The 19,135-nt window shown below is 38.3% G+C and overlaps 1 protein-coding gene across 11 annotated transcripts in view; it reads left to right on the forward strand.

The window, feature by feature from the left end:
• Positions 1 to 19,135, forward strand: part of DST (dystonin) — a gene marked incomplete at both ends in the record, with an annotated part of 487,217 nt that overhangs the window by 424,314 nt on the left and 43,768 nt on the right. For all 11 annotated transcript variants that reach the window (XM_079713903.1, XM_079713907.1, XM_079713908.1 and 8 more), the window contains 11 exons: positions 1,011 to 1,130; positions 1,299 to 1,406; positions 3,343 to 3,561; positions 6,985 to 7,188; positions 8,454 to 8,685; positions 9,505 to 9,731; positions 11,404 to 11,526; positions 11,658 to 11,759; positions 13,800 to 13,901; positions 16,188 to 16,361; positions 16,680 to 16,835. In XM_079713903.1, the coding sequence (XP_079570029.1) occupies positions 1,011 to 1,130; positions 1,299 to 1,406; positions 3,343 to 3,561; positions 6,985 to 7,188; positions 8,454 to 8,685; positions 9,505 to 9,731; positions 11,404 to 11,526; positions 11,658 to 11,759; positions 13,800 to 13,901; positions 16,188 to 16,361; positions 16,680 to 16,835 (1,767 nt within the window). The remainder of the gene's footprint in view (positions 1 to 1,010; positions 1,131 to 1,298; positions 1,407 to 3,342; positions 3,562 to 6,984; positions 7,189 to 8,453; positions 8,686 to 9,504; positions 9,732 to 11,403; positions 11,527 to 11,657; positions 11,760 to 13,799; positions 13,902 to 16,187; positions 16,362 to 16,679; positions 16,836 to 19,135) is intronic.

Below are 19,135 nucleotides of genomic sequence, written 5' to 3' on the forward strand. Positions count from 1 at the left end.
GAGCTTTCTAAGTCTCAACTTCTGGAAGAAAATTCACTAGAATACCAACGGTATTAACTCCAGCTTTTAATTTTCTTCTGTATATTTTTCCATACTTCACAAATTTCTACCATGAATTATTGTTATGCTCAAGAAAAGAAAATCTCTTGAAATATTTAAGAATGCTCTTGAAAATGTTTTCTGCTGTTATCAAATGAGATGTAAAAGAATGATACATGAGACATTTGGGGGTATACTCTGCATACATAGAAAGGTATTTCCCATATACACACAGAGTAAGTAAATGGGAATATGTCATTCTTTTTGTTAGGGATCTTGTACTTTGATAACAGCATGCTACCTGCCTATCATATTAACGTGATAAAGTGAAGGATGAAGTGATTTAAAGATGGTGTCCAGCTACTGACTTTTATAGCTTTTCAATTTGTATAGTATTTTTTTTCCAGATCTCTTTCCATGTCAGAAAGATGCAGAGTTCCTCATTTTCTTCAGTTATTGCAGTACAGGATCATGAGCACACTATGATTTTTTTTTGTTAATTAATTTTTATCGGAGTATAGTTGCTTTATGATGCTACGTTAGCTTCTACTGCACAGCAAAATGAATCAGCCATACATATACATATATCCCCTCCCTTTTGGATTTCCCTCCCATTTAGGACACCACAGTGCATTAAGTAGAGTTCCCTGTGCTGCACAATTTGTATAGTATTGCTAAAGAGAAAATCCTTACCACCACCAGAGAGAAGGCAGCAGTGTTAGCTGTCCTCACATCATTAATGTCGTGTTATGGATCCAGCACGTTTTAAGAGGTTGTGTTTACTTTCTCTGTGGAAAGTTCTCCTTTCTTTATAACATCAGTCACTATCATGGATTATTTCAGGTTGCCATGAAGAGACCAGCTCACATTTTCCATTTGTGTGATAAGGGTATTTGAAAGAAATGTAGATAGGTATTTCTCTGGCACCAGTTACAGGAACTTGCTGACCTGATTATTTATCTTTTGTTTAGTTTGACCAAGCGGCTGATGCAGAGTTAGCGTGGATTAGTGAAACAGACAAAAAATTGACATCTCTGGGTGACATCAGGCTTGAGCAAGACCAGACCTCCGCTCAGCTGCAGGTTCAAAAGGTGAAGACACACATTTCCAGTTGCATCTACATGGTTTGTCAGTGTGCTCCAAGGAAATGCACTTGCATGATTGAATGTAACTTGGTCATTTTAACTGCTTTGCCTAATTGTTTTTGTTTTAGTCATACACTCTTTAAAAAAAAAAAATCTTTGTTTTGGTAAATACAGACATTCACCATGGAGATTTTGCGACACAAGGATATTATTGATGAGCTTGTTAAATCTGGACATAAAATCATGAGCACATGCAGTGAAGAGGAAAAGCAGCCGATGAAGGTATGATCTTGTCCACGTGACTGGTGTGAGACTTGTGAGCAAACAGCATGTGTGGGGCTTTCACTCTGAGAAAAGCGCTTTTCCTTTATCCACAGCTGCTGTTTAAACAGCTAAATCATTAGTTTCAAATAAGGCATTTTTCAAGCTTATAGAATAAGAGTGAAAGGAATACTCCTTAAGGGAATCACCCTGGGGATAATCTTTTTTAATAGACAGAAAAGCTGTTAAGGTTTGAGTCCTTGAGTAACTGGGATACATTAAGCATCCAATTAATGTTCTCTGTATTATCACTGTTATTATCAGTATAAATTGTTATTCTGTATGTCAGCTGTTGTTTATAGGCTTCAGGAACATTGGGGCCGCTGGAGCTGAAACAAAACTCAAAATATGTGGTTCTCTCTAACTGAAATTCATTCTGTATAAAGTTACAGTAATCTGTATAGGAAAAAAAGGAGCAGAATCGTTAAGGAAGTATTCAGTTTATGTAGTTTTAACGATCCTTTAGATTGATGGAAAACCAGCCATAAATAAAAATGTTTAGTTCAATTCATATTCAGACATCTGAGAAGCCTAAAGAAATTAATACATATTAATGCTTCTGGTAGGAAAATATCCCATGGCAAAAATAATATATACAAATGTATATGCGTAAGATCACATTTAAAAGATGGTGCATTGTTTCTAAGGTATACCATAGGCAAATAATAGAATGTGCACTGTATATTAATAATTAATCTTTTATTTAAATAATCTACAGTGCACTTCACTTGTTTATAATTTAATCTTTCCTTTATTATTTTTGTGAAGATCCTGGTGTGAAAAATACAGATGATCATGAGAGAATTTTTGTGTTATTCTGTGGTTTATTGGATTGCTGTTGTGCTTTATCTTTTGCTTTTGGATTATGAAGTGAATTTGTACCATAATCGAGATCTCTGTGACCACCCCATAAAATCAGTGGATAGCATAATGTTCTATTTTGCTTCTCATCTATTTAATTAATTTTGCTGACCAGCAGCTCCTCTTAGAATTTCATTTGTGAAAGAGAGTCCTTATGTTTTAACAGAAAGTAATGTCAGTGTTGGCCAGGCTCATGCCAGACCTTTCTCTCACCTAGAAGACCTAGAAGAATGGCTGGAGAATTTTGCTTTTTATGTTTGAAGCTCAGTGTCTTAGTCATAAAAACTTGAGGCTTTTTATTTATTTATTTATTTTGTGGTTTTGTCACCTATTTTTTTTTTTTTGAGAAGTTCTCCATGTCATCAAATCCCCTGATTTTTTTTTTTTTTTTTTTTTTTTTTTTTTTTTTTTTTTTTTTTTTTTGCGGTACATGGGCCTCTCACTGTTGTGGCCTCTCCCATTGCGGAGCAGAGGCTCCGGACGCGCAGGCTCAGCAGCCATGGCTCACGGGCCCAGCCGCTCCGCGGCATGTGGGATCTTCCCAGACCGGGGCACGAACCCGTGTCCCCTGCATCGGCAGGCGGACTCTTAACCACTGCGCCACCAGGGAAGCCCAAATCCCCTGATTTTTGACAACTGCATAGAAATCCACTGCAGGAATATATCGTCCTTTATCAGCCTGATCTCCAGTTGTACTTTCAAGACATTTTTGCTATTTTCTACATGTGTATATGAAATTTTTTTATTGTAGTAAGAACACACCATTAGCATACAATGGAATATTATTCAGCCTTGAAAAGGTGGGACTTCCTTATGCAACAACATGGGAGGGCCTTTCTTTAATTTAAAATGAACTTTTATACAAAGAAGCAATTAAAATCTAACTAGCCTCTGTTGATTTATTCATTTACCATGCATTGTTGAGTGCTTACTCTGCACCAGGTATATTGTGCTGGACAAGCATTCTGGAGTATATATATATGTGTTCCTTGGCCTGCCTGCCCAGTTAAACACATATTGTCATCTGATTTTCTAGAAAAAACTGGACAAGGTATTGAAGAACTATGATGCCATCTGCCAGATAAACTCAGAGAGGTATCTGCAGTTAGAACGGGCACAGTCCCTGGTTAACCAGTTCTGGGAAACATACGAAGAACTTTGGCCGTGGCTGACAGACGTACAGAGGATCATCACTCAGCTTCCTGCCCCTGCGCTGGAGTACGAAACCCTGAGGCAACAGCAGGAAGAACATCGTGTAAGCTTGGTGCCAGAGAGAGTGCTGGAGACCCCATGGAAAGGGAATCATGATTTTTAGGGTGTTTCTAATGCAGACACCTTCTGTGATGAGGAAGTTTTAGTGTTCTGGTCTGCACAGTTTGCTTACCTCCGAGTTGCTGCCCTGTTGTCCAGTTTTGCAGTGGGACGACTCATGTGGGCAGGCACACTGTGTATGTCATCATGATGGCACAGCTTTTACCCAGTAGTATGCAGTGTAAACTGAGTACAGAAACAAAATCCTTGTTTTAAAATGTTAGAGAAATAAGCTTTCAAAGTACTTTCAACTGATCATGTTGAATTGCTTTCAGTGTACACTAATTTGACTAATATATAGTGGTTAGAGCCATCCAGAATGTAAGCAAAAGGTAGCAATACATGGAAGCAACATCAAGCAGACAAGGACATTAAGCTTGGAGAAAATGTACGCTATAACAAATATGTCAAAATAGCATTGTTGTGAAATCGAATTCTGTGAAAAGGAAAAAATGCTGAAGTTTAAAGACAAATTGTCCCCCCACTTCTTTTTTTCTTTTCCTTTTGTACATGGAAATCTTTTGAAGTTCTCTGCTTCTATAAGTTTACATGAGTAAACGAGAGAGTATATTTCCATCTACAAATATGTCATGTTTTAAACACATAAAATGGCATTATGAGGCCCTCATTTCAGTAGTCTCCGAAATGTTAACGTAGCTTAAAATTTTGCAAGGGTTTGAGTGAAAGGATTCAAGACTGTCAGAAGAAAGTCTGGAATTCTTGTTATTTATGATCTTGTGAACCTAGTTGCTCTCCCAGATCTGTACAAGATGTACAGATCATTGTGACTAACCACTGTGTGTGTGCGTGTGTAAAGTTTAACTCAGGATATATTACATCATTGTTTGAAGTATGTAACATACTTATTAATCGTATTTGTTTACTTTTTTAGTGTATTGACATTGAAGAATATCTCTAAGTATTTGTTTAGAAGAGCTTTAGAGAACACTTTAATGCAAAATGGAAATTTTATGGTGTTCTATGTAAATAATTCAGTGGGAGAAAGACTTATAAACTAAGTATAATTAAATTTAATTTTAGTAGAAAGGTTATTTTTGGGAGAAATCCTGATGCCTACCCACTGAATGATTTTTAGTATAAAATGTTTCATGGATTTCTTCTACTCTGAAGTAAGATCTGAATAGCTGTTTTCTAGCATAACATCAAATAGGATGAAAAGGATCATTATTGAATGGAAAATTTCAAAATTGAGTTAATTTTCTTGTTTGGCATCATCTTTCAGTTCTCAAAACAAATGTATGATTTTTATTTAGAAAGGGAGCTTCAAAACTTCGTAGCCAAGTCTTCAAATTGTTCAAGCTAAATTGTTCAGAATATTTGCAGCATTTCTTCTGCAACTTTACAGCATCCTCTTCACTGTTCTTGGGAACATCTTCTAGTTCATTCTAGGCAGGAATGAAAAATGGCCCCGAGAGCCATGATATAAATAAATGGTAGATCTCTTTTAAGTTCACATTAAGTATCTCCAGCATAAGTGGACTCTTAGGATAGCTGCCAAGAATCATTTTGTTACCTATGAGGCAAAAGACATCTCCTGCTGGGCCCTTTCTCCATGTGCACACATCCCCAAGTAGGTATCCCGTGGCTGTTTTCTTGTCTGTCATGGAATGGTCTTAGGAAGGCTCATCTGGCTACCTCCCAGCAAAGGTGTCTCATGGTGATGCTACACAGGTGAGATCTACTTAGACTCCAGGCCACTCAAGAACTCTCAGCAGAGATTCCTCACTTTACTGAGAGTCTCTTGGTAATCAAAGTGTGAGCTTGTTTTTCAAACATGCCTTCGAGAATATTGAAGCCAGAGCTCGTGTGACACGTTTCTTCTCCATGAGATTGCATGGCGGCTGGTCTTACTGTCACCACCTCCATTCTGTAAAACAGCATGAAGATACCAAACAATGTAAAACACAAGTAGGAACTCACAGCCTGGACCACCCAGGGGCTGTGAAGAGCATGTTAGATTCAGTAGACGTTCCTCCTTTTTTTTTTTTTTACAAGTTGAATTTGTGTTTATTTACCTCTTTTCCAAAAGAGTTTTGAGACCGTCTTCAGAAAAACTTCAAAACTAGAGATAGTACATTGGGGATTGTTCATGATGTAATGAACCAGTTTTCTCAACCACTTTGGAAATAATTTATATGACTGATTTTAGTGGCACTTTTAATAAAAATCCAGGTATGTGGCCGTCCTGGTGATTCTGCTTGATGAATGATGGAAAGATCACTTTCCTCTAGACCATCTTTCCTGAATAGAATTTCTCTCAGGCTTTTCTTATGGGCTGGATAGCAAACAGTTTGGAGACACATCTTCTGGTGAGGACGAGAAACTGCTGATTAGGGAACCTCGTGAATAATGGAGTACAGTAGAGGGCACCTTAGTGCCGCACGGAGGTCTGCCTCAGAGAGACCTGCAGGCAGTCACGGGAGACCCTGGATTCCGTGGAGTGTAGAGATTCCAGATTGATCCATTTCCCTAGAAGGAATGGGGCTCCACCTGGATTCCACACCCCCTCATTAGCATCAGTACCATTGTATCTCTTGATTAGATGACACTGTATTATGCAGAATATTCATAGGTCACATATTTTTCCTTAAATACACTTTATAGATAATGCTCAGTATACAGCTGTGTATTTGATGGATTGACTATCCTTGCAGCCATTAACATTTAAAAATAAATACAGATAGATTTGTTTATGTTTATATATCATACATATCATATATGTACATAGAACAGACTCACAGATATATAATCTAATATATATGGACATATTTTACATTGGTTTACATATAATGTAATGACAACCCCTTGGGGGCTTAAATCCCCTAACTTAGCTTTATCTGTCATTGTTCTCTCTCAGCATTGTGTCTACCTTCTACTGTGCTTTTTTCCTCTTCCTTTCTTCCTCTCCCTCCCTCTCCCTTCCTTCCTTTTGAATAATTTTTGTATGTATCATGAGTGTGCAGAAAGGAATACAGAGAGTTATGGCTTGGTCTCTGTAGGTTGGGATGTAGTGAGTTCATAATCCTTTCATGTAATATGACCCTTGGCTAATACTCTTGTCAGACTGTACTGCTCTTGGTAGGAAAGGCATAATGAAACTGGGATTCATTATTTCACTCATCCAGCATTTTTGCATGTGCCCTGAAAAGGACTTTGACGTGACCAGACTGTTGTTTAATCTTTGTGTCAGGGGATCTCTTCCTGGCAGAGGGTTGTACATTCAGTGCCTTGTGGTGAGAGGGTGTTTGTGTGGAGTTTCTTGCCAGCTGGATGCGCTGCGGATGTTGACAGCTGTACTGTGGAGGTGTGCCTCTGAGAAACTGAGACGCTGTTTGCTTTGTTATAGCAACTGCGAGAGTTGATAGCCGAACACAAGCCGCATATAGATAAGATGAACAAAACTGGGCCGCAGTTACTGGAATTGAGCCCGAGGGAAGGCTCTTCTATCCAAGAGAAGTACGTGGCTGCTGACACTCTCTACAGTCAAATTAAAGAAGATGTCAAAAAGCGGGCTGTGGCGCTGGATGAAGCCATTTCTCAGTCTGCTCAGGTAATGCTTTGCACCAGCAGTGCGACGGTCTCCCCGACAGCAGAGTGTGGAAAGACATTTCCCGGATCTGCTGATTCAATTCCAGCTAAAATTGTTTCACTGCATTAACTCTGAGTATTGACGTTTTGGTCTCTGAGGTGATATTTGCCAGTGTCCCATCCTTACGTTTCTCTGCCTGCTTATATATAAATAAAACATAATTTTCAATGATTTAAGAAGCATACAGCTGTCATCGTTGTCCAGATACCTAAATAAGTGTCCATGCAGAGTAGAATGTAGTGTTTGCCATCCGAAGAGATGAAAGAAAGTGTTACTATCATCATTAATGAAACATTCCCAAGACAGCAATAAGAAGAAAGACTATGAATGCTAGGCTGAATAAGAAGGAAAAAATTTGCAGTTGGAGATCGATTTTTTTTTTTCGTTTTGAAAATACCTTTTTCAAGAAGTTGATTTGCAGTTACCTACAGATTTTCCGTTTTGAAGGTTTTGGTTTTTATCGTTAGATACACTGGCATGAGAGCAGTCCATTTTCTGTAATCCTGACCGATGATTCCTTTAACGTTGAGGATAGTGTAGAATCTGTAAATGAACAAGTATTCGTAACTTTGCTTCATTGTCTGTGGTGACTTTGCAAGTGGAAATTTAAAATTCTTTCATGGATCTGACTATGTGTTTGGCCAGGAATTAAATATAAACTTCCATGACAACATCAGGAAGGTTTCTGGTTTTTTTAAATTTTTTAACACTTTTTAGTTCAGGAAACTCATAACTTAAGAAATCCCTTTCATCTCATCAAAACTGCCCATGAATTTTACATTTAATAATACAACTTTTTGAGGATGCCAAAATAATCAGTAAAAGTGAATAAAACTATCAGTGTTGATAGACAAACACCCAGATTATTGAACCTAATTTTCAAAGTTAATTTGAATTATGGTAAGATGAAGCACTAGTAAAATGCTGCTGTCAAGTGGTCCAATTATATATTAACATATACAGTTTCTTAATGAATTTACTCAGTTATTTGCAAGAAGCAGTCCCATCCCCATAAGCAGTGTGACACAGAGAGGTGCATATGAGTTGTGATTTTAGGAGTGTCTTCACACACCAGCTGGATATAACTCTTTGGATGGATGTGTTAACAGAAAGGCCAAGGTTTCATTCTTGACTGTGACATTAGATAGGTGTGTTATCATTTTAAATCCCACCCTTGGCGTCACAGGTCTTTTCCCCCATAAATGGCCCTTCTCTTTCACTCCCAGTTCCACGACAAGATCGACCAGATCCTGGAGAGCCTGGAACGCGTGGTGGAGCGTCTGCGGCAGCCGCCTTCCATCTCAGCAGAGGTGGAGAAGATCAAGGAGCAGGTCAATGAGAATAAGAACGTGGCGGTGGACATGGAGAAGCTGCAGCCTCTGTACGAGACCCTCAGACAGAGGGGAGAGGAGATGATCGCTCGGTCCCAGGGCACTGACAAAGACATATCTGCCAAAGGTAATCCTTTCAGGATAAGGGAACCACTGAACTTTACTCAAAACAATTGTGAATGTTCCTTGACAGTCCAGTTGCATATCAAGACACCAGATTTTAGAAAAGGTATTGCAGATGTGACATGTTTGGGGTGGAAAGGCTATGCACACCAGTCCCTTGTTAATGTCTTCCTGTGTTTGTGAAATCAGTTGAGTAACTACAACATGTGCCATGATACAAAAGCCATATGTTCTCCGGGCCCTTTAAATCACTTGGTTAAGCATAATGGTAATAAGACCAAACCTAGGGGTATTTGTTCCTCTGACTACACTACTTTATGTCATGGGTACTCTGTCCCATAGCCACAGAAATGGCAACCAGGACCCTAGCCAAGCACCTTAAATGTCTGAGCTGGGGTCAAAAGGAAGGGCCTGTGCAGAGGTCAGTGGAAATTCATGGTAAGAGGACACTAGAAGTAAGCCCAAAATATGTATCCTACTTTGTTGTGTTCCTGAGACTAAGCAGACATCTCTATTCTTGATTTGGAGAGCGTAAAGAATATACTAAGGCCAGCCTTGGTGAACTCAGGTCTCCCCTGAGTTCACATGCCTCTGAGCGTTGCCTTTTGTCAGGAAACCTTGGTTCCGGAGGGCAGGACACCCTCAGGTCCTGTATTTGCCTGGAAAGGCCGTTGGGCCCAGTGATACCCAGTAGACTGGGCTCAACCCAAATTTGGTCCAGGTTTAGATCCTTGGAAAGTTGAATGATTGTTCCTGGGTGAATGAGAACGTTGTGCTTTATTGCTTAAAAGGTGTGTCTTTTTGATATTGTTCTGCTCTGTAGCTGTTCAGGATAAACTAGACCAAATGGTTTTCATTTGGGAGAACATACACACACTGGTGGAAGAAAGGGAAGCCAAGCTACTGGATGTGATGGAATTAGCAGAGAAGTTCTGGTGTGATCACATGTCACTGGTGGTCACCACTAAAGATACTCAGGACTTCATCCGGGGTCTGGAGGATCCTGGGATTGATCCCTCGGTAGTAAAACAACAGCAAGAAGCAGCAGAGGTAAGCAGAGAATCTCATTTAAAGTTTAAAAAATAGGGCTTCCCTGGTGGTGCAGTGGTTGAGAGTCTGCCTGCTGATGCAGGGGACGTGGGTTCGTGCCCCGGTCCGGGAAGATCCCACATGCCACGGAGCGGCTGGGCCCGTGAGCCATGGCCGTTGAGCCTGTGCGTCCGGAGCCTGTGCTCCGCAACAGGAGAGGCCGCAACAGGAGACGCCACAACAGTGAGAGGCCCGCATACCGCAAAAACAAAAAAACAAACAAACAAAAGTTTAAAAAGTAAGTTGTGGTAGCATGAATGTTGGATTCCTTTGGTATAAATATTTGGAATTACGCTATTAAAATTTATATTTGGTTCTGAAAGTGGAATGCACAGAGATGTAGTAGGGGGCAGAGTCCACCCGCAGGTTTCCCATGGAGAATGTTTATTTAGAAAGTTTCTCTCCATCCCCATTGTTTCTGCCTTACTTCGGGGCCTCGTCATCTCTCTTTCTTGTCTAAGAAAGTAATCTGAGCGGTACCCCTGCCTGTGGAGTCTCTCTTCCTGCCAGCCTCTAACCTTGTTGCCCGTTGTCCCTCTAGATCTCCTCTTGCTGTCCTGCTGGTTAAAAGCCCTCAAGGTGTCCACTGCCTACTGCCTAAAGTCCAAACTACCTGGAACATGGTATCAGCCTTTTCCATCCCAGCCTAGCCCAGGCCTGTGTTTCCAAAGCCATTTTTTTTCGACTGCTCCTTTACCAAGCTCCTTCTCTTATGGCTTTCTCTGAAGCTGCCATGCTCTTTCTAGCATCTGAACCTTTGCACATTTTATTTCGTTAGCCTAGAATATCTTTCCTGCCACTCTCCTTGGCAGATCCCACTCAAGCTTCAAGGTTCAGTTGGATTGCCAGCCTCCACCCTCTTGTATACTGAGCTGAGTTAGTCCATCCATATAACATTCTCATCACGCAAAGGACTTAACGCAGAGCATGACTTATCGTTGACTGTACCTGTGTCTTTCCCAGTGGACTCAGAGCCCCTTGAGTGGGATAGTCATATCTAATTTTCTCTGTATCTCCGATGCCTGGTTTGGGGCACGTTCATCCTTGGTAAATAAATGCATCTTGAATGAATAAGTGTATTTAACCAAGAAAATGAAAGCAAGGTAGAATACTGCATTTCTGTCATAGTTTTTGTTTGTTTGTTTGGTACTTTACATGTCCTGGGGTTTAAATGAAAATCTAGGGTTAGATTATCCTAAATCTACTAAGCAAATTACATTAATTTGTGTGAAGTCTCTGAACTCTTATGATACTTATGTCTATTTTAAATGTGTATTGCCAAACTAGTTGGTTTAAAAAACAAAAACAAAATGGCTTTCCATGCTTTTCAGTATTGTTGATTTTTTTTTGAAAGACTTATTCTGGTATATGTTACATGGAATTATTTCCTAAATACTGTCTTTATAATAAGCATTTGACATTTGTTCCTCAAAGGACACTGTTTTTTCTTTAAAATGGCTCTTGTGTTCCCTTGTTGAAAAAATTTAGTGCCAAAACTTAGAAAACAGAACGAAGAAAATAAAAATTGATTACAATCCTGCCTCCTAGAAATAACTACCATCAATGTCTGTGTGCATCTTTTTAGTTTCATTGTGGCTTGGCTTAAAAGTAAGGCTGTCATTTCTTATTCTAGGCCATAAGGGAGGAGATAGATGGGTTGCAGGAAGAGCTGGATATGGTTATTAACCTGGGTTCTGAACTCATTGCCGCTTGCGGGGAACCTGACAAGCCCATTGTTAAGAAGAGTATAGACGAGGTACAACCTGCATATTTTCTACTCTTATCAGAATGGTTTTTTAAAGGATTTTGCTAACTAAAGCATATTTGATAGAAGTAGTCGGAAACTTAGCATATGATACTGAAAGAGTTCTAATATTTACATTGTAGTTAAATTCAGCCTGGGATTCTCTAAATAAAGCTTGGAAAGACCGGGTGGACAGACTTGAGGAGGCAATGCAGGCTGCTGTTCAGTACCAGGATGGACTGCAGGTAAGGCTTGCAGGGTCTCCTGGAGGGAGGGATCAGGTGATAAGTGATGCTTACAAATTCATGCATCAGTATGTCCCCGGAGCTGCAAGTGTGATGCAGTTAACTCACCTGCTTCAATTCATGCTTTCCCTTTTTGAAGAGATTTCTGACACTGGAGATATGTACAGATTCATATACACCCCTAATCACATTCTTATACACACATTCAGTGAAATTTACTTTGAAAAGAAATATTTTAACTTTTTAAAGTGAAAGTCACAGTATTTTTCATAAATGGCTCAACACCAGACAGTGAAATGGAGCTGAGTCTGAGTTCTGCTCTAGAGTTGAGTGGAATAAGATGAAAGGGGTAGACACTATCTAAAAATATCACCAAGCGTAGCACAAGTCAGATGTAAAGAAATTTGATTTGAAGCCAGTGTTCCCGGTGAACTAAAATAGATTTCTATTTTATTAGGTCATAATCTGTCATGCAAAAAGTGTTTTCTTCTTTCCCATGTATATAATTCCTTTTAATGGTTGTTTTTCACATCCCTCAAGGGTTCTCATTCAGTTCATTAACTAGTTTTTAAGTTTATTTTTTTAATATTAAAAATTCTCCTGTCAGTTGAGGCCAACTCAGGGATATTTCTCTCCCTACCTTCCTTAACTTTATTCCATTTCCTAACAGACTGGCAGCAGTTGAATCCTTCATCCAACCATATGGAAAAGGCCTCTCTAAGTATTTCCATAACACCAAGAGAATATTATTTTTAAAGCTCAGATGAGAACATCTTTTCCCTTTTATTAGGCCACTTCATTTCTATATTCATAAAAATAAATATCACAAGCCCAGCTTTATGCCAGCAGAAAAGTGTTTTGAACTTTGCAAATATATAAAAAATTCACTACACGTGACACCTTATTATAAACCCCCCCTCCTTTTTATTTAACCAGAGTGATAATTTATTGGTTTGATAGCAGTGGCCAGTAACCAGTCAGGCTCTACGTCCAACTGTGAGGCCAGATCGTGATTTTCACTTTCGTTTGGTGGGTCACAGAGGTTGTATCCTCTCCCGGGGCTGGAGATGGCTCTGCCACCACTGCAACCGTTAGCCCCAGGAGGTCAGGGTCACAGCTGGACACGAAGGCTTGTCTCATCACCGTTGCTAGAAAAACAAGGCCCATCACAGGTCCTGCTGGTCCTAGGTCAGTAGCATCACCTGTGTGGGGATGAAAGGCAGTGATGGATTAAAAGAGCTGTAGGTAAGTGTCCAAAGCTGCAGACACTCCAGAGGTTTCAAGGTTTGATTGTAAAGTGAAATGCATTTTATTTCCCAAGTTGCTACTTAAGTTCTTAGGGTTTATCATGATCAGTTTAAACTACTAGATATTTCCCAAGGTTTTTTTCTCAGTACTGTATGGCCTGGCAACTTCATTAAATGGCAGAATAATTTTGTTTATTCAGAACCTGAAAAAAAAAAATGTGAGTGGAACCTTTTTAGATTGTTTGTGTTGCCTAAAACGAACAAGAAGATGGGAGATTTTGAAGTTTTGTTGCAGTTCAGAATAATGGTCTTAATCATTATATGTGCAGGATTTTAATGCTAATCTCAGTAATACAGAAGAGTTTACTTGAGACAAATTGTTTCACATTCCAAACAGTAAACTTCTTGATTATTTGAATGAACAGATGGGTTTGAATCTTTTTCTTTCAATATATTTATACAATCTGCCTTTTAGGCAGACAGAGTACAGAGAATTTTATTTTGTGTGGTGAATTTATAAAACTTTTTTTTTCAAATAGACTTTTCTTGAAAGTTCTCAATATTCTAAGATTCTATTCAAGATAGAATTTCTTCTGCAAATTTGGATGCAAAATTGGAGGTTTCATCTATTTCATATTTGGGATAACTGTTCCAGTATATTGCCACTTTTACCTTATTTTTAAAACAGGCTCATTGCTTAATATCTTTATAGATTTATGATTATACTTTGCTATCGCACTTGAAGTAATTTCAAATATACTGTTATAATAACATGACCTAACGTGTTTTTCAGGCAATATTCGACTGGGTAGATATTGCAGGTGGCAAATTAGCTTCATTGTCTCCAATTGGAACAGATCTTGAAACTGTCAAGCAGCAGATTGAGGAGCTGAAGGTATGGGTAGGGGCTGAGAAATTCATCAAACGTTGCATTTTTAAGTTCTTGATTCATGGGATGCTTTATGCAAATTTATTTTATATAATTGAAGTCTTACATTGTGATTATGGAACTGGTTTAATATAGTGCCCGCACATAATAGGTTATGTATAAGTGCTCGTTAAATAAAGGATACAAAATACTAGTAGTTTTTCTTACTAAATCAATTCCTGTTCATTATAGAAAAATCAGAAAATGCAAATTAGCAAAACAAAATGTTATGTACCAAGAGTCAAGCACTCCTAAGATTTGATTTATAGCCTTTTATATATCCTCATACTGGGTGTAGGATGAGGTATGAGAGCGTGTGTGTGTGTGTGTGTGTGTGTTTGACATATTTCATATGTATACTATACTGTAAGGATTTTTAGAACTTTATTATTCTATAGTGTGTTATTGTCACTGATACATATACAGCAACATTTCTGTTTTCTTCGTTGTGTTCAGAGTAATCCAGTTAGTCCAACAGGCTAAAGAAGGATCCTGTGGGTGGATGGGATTGGATGGGATCATAGTGTTTCCCAAAATGTTTGTTTTGTAAATGCTTGTTGTTTCCCATCTGCTTTCCTCTGTAATTTTTTTTCCTTTGTGGTTCTTGATCTCCAGCTGTGAAAATGGCTGAACTGTTTCCTCTGAATTCCTCTGTGCTGATGCTCATTTATCAAAGTGGGAGCAGCTATTTCCTCCCTAATTTTAAAGTCTCTATCTACAGAGACATCACAGCCCTTTCAATGAACTCTACTAGATTTTTACGTAAAATTATTATCTGGCTTTAAAAGAGTAGCATTTTTATCTCTAAGTGTGATATAGAATATTTCATTTAGAAAAAAATTGTTTCTTCTTGAGAATTTTACTGTTACCATCATTAGATTGTGTTTTTTTTTTTTTTTTACTCTGTCGGCTCATGTAGTAAACACATGATATCCTTTATGTACAATTACAGGTGTGGAGGAGGGTTTATTTTGGATTTTACATATAGTTCAGCAGTTTTCATACAGCACACTAGATGAGGTGTTTGCCCTGAAATCAGGTGTCTGAAGTTGCATCTCCCTTCATCCACTTACTAGCCAAATGGCCTCAGAAAAGTTATCTAACTACTCTCACTTCTGTGTCCTTAGCTTAATTGGGGATAAAATGATTTTCTTTATAAGTTTATTGAGAACAACTTGACTATAGCAAGTGTTCACTATGCTTTTGTTATTATTTTTAATGATTATTTTAATTTGCTTGAAAAAAATTAAGAGACTGCTTAGCCATTAATTGTTTATTATTTAATTATTTACTATTAGAGATTAAAATCAATACTTTATGAAAAGACAGTTTCCTATTACATGTAACCACTGGTTAACCTGTATTGGTTGGCAAAGCCAGGATTATTACCTACATGTCATTAAGCACCAAGTGAGAGTAATGTTATTCTGAGTCAGTGCAAAGGATAAATAAATACTAATAAGCACAGCATAGCAGGGAATTCCCTGGTGGTCCATTGGTTAGGACTCAGCACTTTCACTGCCGGGGCCCGGGTTTGATCCCTGGTCAGGGAACTAAGATCCCGCAAGCCGCATAGCATGGCCACAAAGAAAAATAATATAAATAAATAAATAAACACAGCATAGCTACAGAAAACACAGAGTATTCAGTGACTTCAAGATGTGTGTGTGTGTTTTGAGCAGGAAATATTAATGTGAGTTTCTTAGAGATTTTTTTTTCTGGGTTTCATATATGTCAATATATATTTTGTTTTCTTCTTTCCTACAACTTCAGAACTCATTTATTGAATATGTATAATTAGACACTGGAAGAAGTTCATCCTTGAAATTTGTTAGTTCTTTATTATAGAGAACAGAAGTGAAATAGCAAAATTATAAATAAAAAATTGTTCCATCAGAAAACGTTGAATGAAGAGAAAATATTTTTTTCTTAATTTAATTTTTATTTTATACTGGAGTATAGTTGATTTACAATGTTGTGCTAGTTTCAGGTGTGAGAAAAGATTTCTTTTAATCATTTTTTATCTACAGTTCTTTCATCAGTAAACTCTGTGTTAATTGCTCTTCACCCCACCCCAATAAAAAGTGTGAATTAGAACAAACACCTAACCTGTAGAATTTTGGTTTGTTTAAAGTTACTGAAGAGAACCTGCTGTTTAAAAATATAAATAAAATAAAATTCAAAAATTCCAAAAAAATTAAGTTACTGATGTATAACAAATTTTCCTTGTATGCCTCCTTTTTTAAAAAATAGCAATTTAAGTCAGAGGCGTATCAACAACAGATAGAAATGGAGAGACTGAACCATCAGGCAGAGCTCCTGCTAAAGAAAGTAACAGAAGAAAGTGATAAACACACTGTTCAGGACCCACTGATGGAGCTGAAATTGATATGGGACAGTCTGGATGAGAGGATCATCAACAGACAGGTAAATACCAATTTCAGGCTCGTATAATAATGTAAAATAACTGTTAAAAAGTAAAATTAGGATCCTGGACATAAACTTCAGGAGCCCCTAAATTCTCTTATTTCCTTGGAACTTTTCCTGCTTCTCACATGCTGTTTTTTTAACCACAAAATTTCAAACTTAAAATATATGAGGATATGATGATTGGGCTTCACTGGATTTGCTTAAAGACTTATGCAGCATGAAGCAATTGAACAGTTCACTCTTGTTTTATAAATATGGGTCATCCATCCTATCAGACTCGTGGATCAATTGTCTTCCTCTCCTCTCTGTCTGCAGCACAAGCTGGAGGGCGCTCTGTTAGCACTGGGGCAGTTCCAGCACGCGCTGGACGAGTTGCTGGCGTGGCTCACGCACACCGAGGGCTTGCTCAGCGAACAGAAGCCTGTTGGAGGAGACCCCAAGGCCATTGAAATTGAACTCGCCAAGCATCATGTACGTAGCTGTTACTGCAGCCTCTCCTTCTTCTCTCTGCATTTCTAGTGTCACCAGATGTTTCTGGTCTGCTGCTTTTTTAGGCATTTATGGTTTTAGCCCACGTTCCTATTTGACACTGGCAACATAAGGTTGAACTACTTAAAATGCACTTCTTAAAAGGTGATAATCAAAATGTTTTTCTCATCGGTCAAGGCAGTTATTGTCAAAAATAGCAAGAATGGGGAATTTCTGGCTAAATTTTAGGAGGACTGCATGACCAACACTGGAGGTTTAAATTTCTGATTATACCTGTGCTTGGATGAAGGTAACATAGTTTTAAAAGCTCTTGGGGGCAGCCTGACAAGTCACAGTTGTCCTGCAGCTTCTGTGTGTTTCCTGTGGTCACCCTTCCCTCCATGCGTCTCTCCCTTGCTGCTTTTTGGCTTGTCATATATTTCTGTCTGTCTGTACATCTCTCATCATGTTGGGGTTTGTCCTTCTGTTTCTTTCTCTTACTTTTCACTGGCTTTTTGTGTCTTAGTCCTTTTCTTTCCAAGGTAGTTTTTTAAACTATTTATTATGTTTAGAAGAGTTTTTACATGTCATGTACTTGATTGAAAGCTTATAAGTGGAAAATTTTTATCTTGAGATATATGCAAAATAGTTTCATATTGTTGTCATCTTTGTGGCACGTGGTTGATGATTATTAACAGAAAATTCCCCATCTTAAGTCAATGAGGCTTAATGAATAGAATTTATGCCCAGTAGAGTTTATCCTGACATTCAGCAGGCTTTCATAGAACTTTTAACATTCACATTATAGTTTTACCTTACTTAAAGTTAGGTCCTTAATCCTAATCTTAAATAAGTTTTCCTTGATTATCATATAGAAGCATTTGATTATTTTACATATTAACAGCATTTTAAAATAAGAGGTTTATAGCACTTTAAGATCATGATATTTTTGATTATTCTTGCTTTAGTTCTTCTTCCTTCATGTGTTTCCCCACAGTAACTGTTCCCTAATTTAAATTTTTCTTCCTTTTTTACCTCTTTCTGTCTGTATTTCTAATCATTGCCCAGCCATATCTGATTAAGCAATTAGGACTTATTTTGCATCATTAATATTTGTCCTCATATAATATCTATATTATACCTTTGCTAAGAGCAATAATGACCAGTCAGACTGACTCTGCATGTAGCCAAAATGTTTATTCTCATAGGGTGAGTTTATAGCATTTACATTTTCATAAACTCAGGCATTGTCCTAAAAGTCACATACATCAGTGACAGGAACTTTGTAGAAGATGGTAGAGGTGGGAACATGCGGCACCCTGGTCCAGTTATTTTGGCGGAGATGAGTTAGGGACCTTTAGTTTCCTTTAGTCAGGGATCTTTCCTCCTTCCATTTCTTTCTTTTTTAAAAAATTTTATTGAAGTATAGTTGATTTACAATGTTGTGTTAATTTCCGCAAAGTGATTCAGTTATACATATATATTCTTTTCCATTATATTTTATCACAGGATATTGAATATAGTTCCCTGTGGTATACAGTAGGACCTTGTTGTTTACCCACCCTCCATATATACTAGTTGGCATCTGCTGGCCCCAAACTCCCAATCCTTCACTCCCCACTCTGCTTCCATTTCTGAAGGTCAAGGTTCAAGGACTCAGAATTGCCAGCACAGTTGCTGGAGGAAGGGAGGGGAGATTCCCATCCCTGTCCCGCCTTCTTCTCTGGCTCCTAGGCCATGGCTTATGTAGCAGGGCTCCGACCATTTATAAGAACGAATTTTATAGAATTATCTTTTATGTTTTGACTGTGAAAATATTTAACTCTTACCTTTTGAAAGTGATGCCTATGTTAACATATCCAAGTACCTGCTTCTTATAAAGATCACTCCTTACTCAGTTGATTTTATAGCTTTTGAAAAACCTCCCTCACCAGATGCCCCAGAACACAAGTGGATGGAGTCAGAGGAACAGTGATCATGGACGGTTCGTGCTCTTGGCTGAAATCCTTCTGGTCTGGGTTTCCCAGATGTGGGTTGTCCCTCCCAGGATGACAGATGACACTCCTCTTCTCTCCTGTTGCCAACCCGAGTCTGAGTGTAGGGGGAAGGGTTATCACAGACTTTTACCAACAGTAGAGGAAGGTTTCTTCTGGTTTCCAAAAGCATAGCGGTCTTCTTGAAAGGAAACTGTTACTAAGCTGTATTTGTTCTTTGAGGTAATTCTTTTCAGTATAAGAAATTGTTTTTTTTAGCCCGCAGTTGTTTTTTGCACTTACCACTCTTGCCCCATGTTAGTGCATTTA

This window comes from Hyperoodon ampullatus, assembly GCF_949752795.1.
Source record: "Hyperoodon ampullatus genome assembly, chromosome: 10".
Lineage (NCBI taxonomy): Eukaryota > Metazoa > Chordata > Mammalia > Artiodactyla > Ziphiidae > Hyperoodon > Hyperoodon ampullatus.